This window comes from Triticum urartu, chromosome 1A, assembly GCF_056163025.1.
Source record: "Triticum urartu cultivar PI428250 chromosome 1A, HENAU_Tu73, whole genome shotgun sequence".
NCBI classification, from domain to species: Eukaryota; Viridiplantae; Streptophyta; class Magnoliopsida; order Poales; family Poaceae; genus Triticum; species Triticum urartu.
The window spans coordinates 131542855-131551418 of NC_141873.1; the positions used below are offsets into that span (position 1 = coordinate 131542855).

General features: G+C 43.1%; 2 protein-coding genes across 3 annotated transcripts; one reads left to right on the forward strand and one right to left on the reverse strand.

Annotated features, from left to right (window-relative positions):
- Positions 1 to 1981: 1981 nt before the first annotated feature.
- On the reverse strand, positions 1982 to 5601 carry LOC125551422 (ATPase complex subunit). Of its 2 annotated transcripts, none has more exons than XM_048714670.2 (7): positions 5358 to 5601; positions 5183 to 5241; positions 5012 to 5075; positions 4689 to 4892; positions 3229 to 3300; positions 2548 to 2708; positions 1982 to 2461 (listed from the first exon to the last, which is right to left on the reverse strand). In XM_048714670.2, exons 1-7 carry the CDS (start codon positions 5490 to 5492, stop codon positions 2344 to 2346), a joined length of 813 nt encoding a protein of 270 aa, XP_048570627.2. In that variant the 5' UTR covers positions 5493 to 5601; the 3' UTR covers positions 1982 to 2343. The 2 variants fall into 2 exon arrangements, with proteins under 2 accessions (XP_048570627.2, XP_048570628.2); XM_048714671.2 differs by having other exon boundaries at positions 5012 to 5080; positions 5358 to 5521.
- Positions 5602 to 5627: 26 nt separating this feature from the next.
- LOC125551426 (SH3/FCH domain protein) lies at positions 5628 to 8032 on the forward strand. Its single transcript, XM_048714676.2, has 4 exons — positions 5628 to 5786; positions 5879 to 5970; positions 6073 to 6163; positions 7746 to 8032. The coding sequence occupies exons 1-4, from the start codon at positions 5758 to 5760 to the stop codon at positions 7774 to 7776; spliced, it is 243 nt and encodes an 80-aa protein (XP_048570633.1). The 5' UTR covers positions 5628 to 5757; the 3' UTR covers positions 7777 to 8032.
- The last annotated feature ends 532 nt before the right edge of the window (positions 8033 to 8564 follow it).

Sequence of the window (8564 nt, forward strand, 5' to 3'; positions counted from 1 at the left end):
AGAGACTAGTATTGATATATGGGTCAGTTTAAATCTCAGACGCAACGACCAGGAATCGATGAATTTGACCGGGGTGTTACAAATGGCAGACTAAAATGAGTTCAAGAAAATGTGACCACCCATACCAAGTTTAGGACTTGAACTTGGGCGAGTTCACCTCAAAGAATCTAGACCGGCGAGCTCTCAATTCGCAACATACCCCAAAGCTTGGTACAGGGACGGAGCCAAGAATTTGGTATAGGGGGGGGGGGGGGCGAGTTCCTAACTTGAGCTCTTAGATACTGATGAGCTTCGACCCAGCCAAAAAATATTCAGACTGTATAAAAGGCCAAAACTGAAAGCAGGTTTTCATTGATGTAAACAGTAGAAGAAGACTACCAAATTGTCCATCTTCGACAAGACAACTTCATTTTGTATTAAATTTATATAGCAAAATTTGGTATGCTGTACTACGAATAATTGATTCCAATCTGATTTTCATGTCCATCAATCGACGATCATTCATGTTAGACAAAATAAATTAAAATATTGAAGTTGATGAGAGGGGTCGTACCATATGGAGGCAGAGAGGGAGTCATGCATCTTTAGGTCTATGCTAGCTCCTTGTGATAGTGCTTCCCCTAATTCATTTCATGCTGGCTAAACCAATAATCAGGCTGATAATCACCTTTAGGAGGACTAGGGTTGTTCTTTTGGCTAGGTTGCAGATCGTTTCATTTGCATCATGTTTACATGGCTGACAGCTTGAACCAATTGGCATAAGAAAAACAAAAAATAACCAATTGGCATAAAAAAATTATGAATTGATTCATCTCTCTTCATCTTCATGACTATAAAAACACAATTAGAGAATCGAAAATTTTCGAATTAGTTTTCCTTGTATGTAGTTCTACGAGTACATCATAAGACACAAACTCATCTAATCCTAAAAAATAAACTAACCCTTTTTCCTCGTTTGATCGATGTCGGCCGGCCGGAATGTGCCTGTGGATCGGCGCAACGGCGCTTGCCCGTCGCCTTCCCTTCTGGACGGTAGATGATCTACTAAGCAGCGGCGGCGGCGGCGGCAGCGAGTAGGTTTTTCGGATCGCAAGAAGCCAGGAACTAGCAGATTGGAAACAAGGGACCAAAGGAAACTACCGTGTACATGCGTGAGCCTGGGTCCTTATGTTTCACGCTGGGCTGTTATTCTTTTCTTTTTCATCTTCTAATAGTTGGGCCTTTAACCTGCTACCTGCTGCAATGAATAATACATGAGCTTTGACCTGCTGCCTGCAAGTATGTACATGGGCTACGAAAGGCACAGGGGTCAGGGGGGGCGAGACAACCACGAATCGTGTGCGTACACAGAAAAATCTGCTAATACCTCATCGCTATTAAGGGGCAACGTGATCGTAAGAGGTACAATACTGCACAATGGACCCCAAAGAAAATAAAAAATTTAGCATGGTCCTCCCTTTATGCAACCAGGACCAAAATGATACAACAAAAGCGTAACTGAGTCCTGATGCTCCTGGCAACCTCGCCGGAGATGTTTTTGCCACCATCTTCAGCCAAATAATTGACATCTTCCAAATGGTGATAGGGGCTGTGATGAGCTTGGCCCTGGGAGAGAGAGGTGGGCCGTGGAGGTGGTCGAGCATGGGAGCTCGGTGGAGAAGAGGAGATGTTACATGTGCTGGTCCTCGTCGCCATGGGGTATGGCGTGGTGCGATCGACGTCGGGAGGGGACATCGGCGCCGGCACCAGGTTGCCAGGCTCGTGCGAGTAGCTAGTGTGCTGACGAGCCAACGAGTAGAAAACTATCCTGCCGCAGATGTTTTTTTCCCATAAATAAATAAGAACCAAGTTTGACGATAGGCTTTAATTGACACGATCTCCAACATAGACATTTGATCAAAACTTTTAATATGTATACGTCACAAAAAAATAGTATGCAAGTTCTTTTCATAACAAATCCGAAAATAATAGTCACATTACAGATCTGAATAATTTTAAATATTTTAATAGTCAAAAGTTATACAAGTTTGATATCGCCCTCAATGCAGGACATGCTATATCCAAGCAACTTCACTATTTGATCTAAGAAGGCTAGTATTTCAGTTCAATTATTTCTGGTGCATCCAATCCATGCTGAGAATTCATTCTGTTACATTAATACATTATTATGCGACTTGGATTGCAGAAAACAAGCCAATCCATATAGTATGTGTTATCTGTCAGAGAAAAAACTGTCCCTCGTGCAGGAAAAAAGGGGGGAAAAGGGGCGAAACAGCCTAGAAACCACGACCAAACAAAATTTCTCCACCCTAAAATGGCCAATGTTTAAGAAGCCTTTTAATTTCATTTCTCATCTAACAAGATGGAGGCACATGCTGTTAGCGATGACAACTCTTCCTGCGTCGCAGCTCCAAAGCCCTGCCATCTTATCCTACCCAGGCGATCAACCAGGTATATGTACCTGCAGTACCAGAATTGAACAACCTTGTCATAACCAGAACCTCTGCTTCTAGTTTACTGAAAGCCTAAAGGGGAGGGAAACATTACCCGGTAAGAAGGTTTACAATTTGAAGCTCCTTCCTAAAGTCATAGTGGTCTCCAAAGGCATAGACGGCATGTCTTTGTGGATTGTCCGATTTCCTCATTGTCTTCAGGAATGCACGCCTCACAGGACTTGATGATAACAGCCATGAATCTATAAATGAGACCTGGAACATAGTGTTTTCCTTTCAGCTAGCAGCCTGGCATGATGTAAGGCATTTTTCCTCAGCCCATCAGAAGCTCTTAACTTAATTATCGCCAAAGAATTATATACCATCAATACTTATTTTCAAATGACGAGTCAAGACAAGTCTTCTAACAGACACCATGATGCAAGAATGTAAAATGACTACATGAGCGCATCTAACTCCAGAAAATAGAGACCAAATCACAATAAAGGAAGTAAAGTAATGAACATTACAAATGATATAACATATGTCCACACACTTAGACAGACAAAAAGAGAAATGACATACTTGCTGTTCAAGACCATTCCAAAGGAAAGGATGAATAATTTCGCTCAATTCACAAGGTGTTACATACACATTTGATGGAAGTTCTAGAAAAACAAATAAAGCACCATCTCATGTAGATTGAAAAAAAAGGGTAAATGGTAATTTGCATGGCTTTACATCACAAACATACTTCACACTGTGTAACAAACTGAGAATAATTACGTAAGAATACCTCGTACGCTTCAACTTTTCCATTAGCACCAAATGCATCAAGAAAGGGTAAGCTCCACGACTCTGCCATTTTCTGTTGACAAAAAAACTCTAATCAGCTACTGAGCCACTCCATTGGACATCCCTCCTTGAAGAGCATATATCGAAGTTGGCAATGTAAAAAATGAAACCAGAGCTCAGTATGGCAAGTAAGAATTCTATACTTGTGGGTAATGACTTAACCATCGATGAATTTGCGTTAATGCATATGTTACTTGTTTTTGTGCACCTGCCCATGATTCAACTACGAGTAACTTAATGTTGCCATCTGTATTTTGTGAACTTCACATGGTAATTTCTAACAATGAATACATGTAACAGAGAGAAATGTGAGGCTACACATTTTTGCAGCTTGGTGAGTGGTGACCTTGCACATAACAGTGGATTTTTGTTGGCACATCCTCTTATTTCTACATCCGTTTGGTGGTGTATGTAATGAATATATGCAAGACAAATGGATGCAACTTTTGGAAATATTCCACAAAGGAGCTGAATGGTGTGATTTCCATACTGCATTAAGCTCAGTCATAGTTATCTTATTACCTACAAACTATAGTTCCTGACAACAAAATGAACTATATCTACTAACCAGTAATTATCAATACTACTCGAAACAAAGGTATTCAAAAGAAACATATTTTGGATTTTGGATCAATGGTGGATTAGTATACACAAACAGAGCCCAGGAAACATGACCATAGCCGTAGAAAAGGGAAACGCGTCACTCATCATTTCAACTTGTTTTAGTTTGGCAGTCCCAGGTGGGCTGGAGCTACACCCTTTCTGGATAAGCTTAAACCTGGCTTGGCTCAGGAAATGCTAGAGGCTCTAGTGAATTATAGTTGAGCTAAAATGTTCTCAGGATATATGAGCTCATCTACCACTAAACTCGTTAAATCATAAGCAGAGACAGACAAAATCGCTTAATTGGTTATTTTCTAAATACCACGTTGAATGTATAACATCTGACAGTATTTATCCTTCTAATTTGCATCTGACAAGTGAAAAGCGAAAACATGAATGCTATGCACCTGGCATCAACAACAACAACAACAACAACAACAACAACAAAGCTTTTAGCCCCAAACAAGTTGGGGTAGGCTAGAGGTGAAACCCATAAGATCTCGCAACCAACTCATGGTTCTGGCACATCGATAGCAAGCTTCCACGCACCCCTGTCTGGCATCATTTGCTTTTTTCTTTTTGTATTTTCTTTGGAGATGCTTGACTGCAACTAAAAGACATGTGCTAACTTTAAAGTCACCGTAAACTTCTAATAAATCTTGGGAAATAGTTGAAGCAGTTAATACAGTTATTTCCGACAGTGTTCTAACTTCCAAAGAAACTTTTAATTAAATATTTACATATGTAAGTATGGAATATGTAGCAGTACAGCACCGAATATGCTGCAGCCACTCATACCTGCGAGCTTGCACGAAACGAAAGGCACACCAGTGCCGCATCAGGAACCACCGGCACTGTACCACCAGCCCCATGACTACCGTCTAGCATAGGAGACGCAACAAGCGGCAGTTGCAATGCTCTGCCAGCAGGGGACTCCAAAGCAAGATTAGGGAACTTCACAGCAGCGACCTCTGGGATAATGGTCTTACTCGCCACCGCAATCTACACCATTTCAGTCACAATGTGAGGATCCAAATCTCCCATCATCCAACGTCACCAACAGTTACTGCTTACTATTCAATTAACATAACGGAGTACCAAATTATAGATGCCATTTATACCTTGCCGGCGTTCTTACGGATCTCGGAGATGTCCTGGAAGTACCCCCTGCTCATCTCATCAGTACTGCACTAGACCAATCAATCAGAGGCTCAGAACTAAACAACCACACAATGCACTCATACAGCAGAGCAATATAACCAGTAGGAATGATGTGAGGAGAAGAGCCTTACAGCCTGGCCTTTGCCTTTGCCTTCTTCTCCGCATCCTCGGCGGTCTCCTTGCTCCACGTCTGATCATCCGTTTATCCCAACATCACGAGAAAACCGAATGACTAAATAAAGCCTCTAATGGATTGCACTCGCAGGGAGTAGCAGGGGGGCGTAGAGAGCAAACCGGAGCGCCTACCTTGAAGAAATCCAGGAATCCACGGGTGAACACCGCGCGAGAGGGCTGCGCGCCGCCGCAAATCCTCTCGCCAGCGGCGCCTGCGTCGGCGAGGCGGAGAAGCGGCCCCGCCGCTCGCCGCGCCCTCAGCATCATCGCCGCCGCTCCCGATCTAAGCTGGTGAGGAGGTCTAGCTGCAAAACCGAAGCGCCGAGCCCGCCTGTGCACGACCTCTTGAAATGTAAACGCAGCTGGAAAACGTACACTTCGTTTACGTGACCGATGCTGCGGTAACGAAATAACTCTATGCCACGGCCGGCGCCATTAGAAACCGCGGACTCCCAAAACCAGCAGCGGTGAACACAGGAAGCAAAACCCGCTTCCCCTCCGGCTCGATTCGATCCTTCTCCGCCCCCCGATCATGGCGTCCTCCTCCTCCTCGGAATTCGAGTAAGTACCCGCATTCCCAGTCTATGTCTCTTGATCGCCAGTCCAGCGCCGCTCACCGGTCGATCTCATGTACCCGTGTCGTCTCGGAGCAGCGATCCGTCGGCGAGGCGCCCGCCGCCGCCGCAGAGGAAGCCGCCGGTGCTGATGCTGCTCCCGCTCATCTACGCCCCCGTTTTGCCCCTCAGTACGCATCCCTCGTCCCCGTCCCTGCATTCCCGTGCCGTAATTCCTCGTTCGGGTCGTATTTTTTGCTAACTAGGGTTGTCTGCCCGTGCGTGAGAAACAGTCAGGATCGGGCTGCGGCATAACCCGGTGTGGAGGGACCGCCTCTTCTACGGCGTACTCGCCGGCGCATTCGTGCATGGCACCTACCTCATGTACGTCCTCTGTCCGTATATTATTCACTTGTCCTAGCTGTGATTATTATTTATCTATGATAGGTGAGCACTGCCAGCTGCAGTGAGGATCTCTTGCTGGTTTTGTTAGCTACTCGATATGTACTATTAGGAGGCTGTCACTTCGACTACATGATGTATGTATGTCAATGCATAATTGTATCGGTGAGACCACTAGGAGAGGCTGTAATGTTGTGAGGATATGACATGGAAGCTGTTATAGTGTTCAACCACATGTAGTGTAGTACATAAGCCTAGGATAGCTATGTAATGTGTTATTCTCTGCTTCCTTCAATATAAAATGCTGCCGGCAAATTCAAAATAAAAATAAAAATGCTGCACGTATCTGCATCTGTCGGTTGTAGTATCATCTTTTGATTTTCAGCCTGTCTGGTGCTTGTGAGAAACCACATTGTGGGCACCATATACATAATATTTGTATTACTTTGACCGCGATTATTGAAGAAGAGAAAAAACAGAGAAGATATTTATAGTTCCTTGACCATGATTATAAGAGAAAAAAAACTTAGAAGATACATGGTGCACAGTGCAAATTTTTAGGTTGCCTTCATCTTAACTGAAAGGGATGTGATTCGATGAACCAACCATGACCGACTGAGCACATGAAGCATGATTTCTCTAATGGAACATGAGCTCGATAATCTTCTGTTATAGTTTGCTTGATAGGATCATGGTTGGCTTTTGTTATGCCTTCTTCCAAGTTATGTTAGTGTATGATGTTATGTGTAGTTTCATGGCTGCTGTTCAAAAGGTAACAGTGGTACACATCGGAACTCTCATGGCACGTCAAGTGAAATAAACCGTTATCCTTGATTGCATGAAAGCTTAACATTGTTTGATGTGGTATTATAGGTTAGCCGTGTAATGTATTTGGCGAAGAGCTATGTTCACATGATCCATGTTAAGACATGGGTGGATGAGTCCACGACTTACCTGTCATTTTTGTTACTTTTGATTTGATGCAAATGGATATATATTGTAGTACGAGTGATGTTACTGATGGACTGTGTGCACTTTCCTAATCCATGCTCTTGTTATGAAATGCTCCATATGTAGTTCTACGTGCTAATTTTGGTCTCAGAGTCTCCAATATACCATGCATCTGAAAGAAGAATTTTGCTGTTAAGCTATAGTGGTGGTCATGGTTATTAGCATATAATGTTTATTGAATTTGTTTGTGTCTGGAAAAGGCGCCTTCAGCCTTCTTGTGGTTATTGCTTGTGCAAACTTGTCTGCCATGGTGTTGCTGGTAGTTACCTCGACTGCATTGGGTTATTTGATCATGCACAAATCCAATCCCTGATGTTTGCTGATGCTTTGATTTTTTTGAACCACTTCCAAACATAGCATTGGAAAAAATAGTTGGCCACTTTAACGGACATGTTAATCTCTTATTCCTTATATGGAAATGCAGTGCTTTTTTTCTCAAATTTGTCAGAGCCTTTGCCACGTTTTATGAAATGGGTTTGTTCATGTCCGCAAGTTCGGAGATATAGTTTCTTCACGAACATAAGCTTATGTGGTTCTCATTGATGTTTTTCAGATCGGAACTGTACGACGTGGAGAGCAAGTGAATCATACCTTCCAAAGCTCCAGCTATGAGTTTGCGACAGCAATTTTTGACGATTGCAAGTCTAAAATTGATGATGAGTGACTGATTTTTCATATTAGCATGTTTGCCCTCTACCTGTTTCTCTTAATTCGATTCAAGGTTTGTGTTTGCTATACTGATAGAATGCTTGAGCACCCAGAATAATCTTGACTGCCAGAGCAATGCACCTGGCAACACTTGCAAATTCTCTATTCATCGCAGTTATTGTTCCTCCTTAAGCTGTTGGTCTGTTTGTTATCATGTGTTGGCATTTGTTTTTTTCCGGATCAAAATTAGCGAAGAAATGTAACACGCCTGCAACGGTTTGAAAGGATTTGCATTGAAGGCCAAAGAATTACCATCACACATGCGTAACTTTGAGCTAAAACAAACAGTTTAAATTTTTTTTTTGCAGGAACAGTCTTATTGTCTTAGTTACCAGTCGTGTCTGATCCTTCCGTCAGGGTGCATTATCCTTTTGATGAAATCTATGTTGTATGAACGATATTGTTATCTGACTATCTAGTTCAACCGTTCTAGCTGGTTGTTGGATCTTTTTGACTCTCTAGCTCGTGTATTTTATTATGCTGACGAAGGCAAAACTTCTAGCCGTTCTTTAATTAGAGCATCTCTAGCCGTTAGACCCCTCAGGAGGCATAAAAATCGCCGCCTGAGGGCGAGCCAGCGGTACAATTGGCGCTGGGGGGGCGGTTGGGCATCCAGCCGTCGCCCCCAGGCGTTGATATTGGCTCGGTTTTCGGCTCACTTTCG

Excerpts from the sequence above, each read along its gene's own strand:
- LOC125551422 (XM_048714670.2), bottom strand. The coding sequence starts at position 5,492 with ATGATGCTGAGGGCGCGGCGAGCGGCGGGGCCGCTTCTCCGCCTCGCC. Across the intron at positions 4,893-5,011 it reads TCCGTAAGAACGCCGGCAAG|ATTGCGGTGGCGAGTAAGAC; the intron begins GTATAAATGGCA and ends GAAATGGTGTAG. Across the intron at positions 2,462-2,547 it reads ATTGTAAACCTTCTTACCGG|GTACATATACCTGGTTGATC; the intron begins GTAATGTTTCCC and ends CTGGTACTGCAG.
- LOC125551426 (XM_048714676.2), top strand. The coding sequence starts at position 5,758 with ATGGCGTCCTCCTCCTCCTCGGAATTCGA. Across the intron at positions 5,787-5,878 it reads TCCTCCTCCTCGGAATTCGA|CGATCCGTCGGCGAGGCGCC; the intron begins GTAAGTACCCGC and ends GTCTCGGAGCAG. Across the intron at positions 5,971-6,072 it reads CGCCCCCGTTTTGCCCCTCA|TCAGGATCGGGCTGCGGCAT; the intron begins GTACGCATCCCT and ends CGTGAGAAACAG.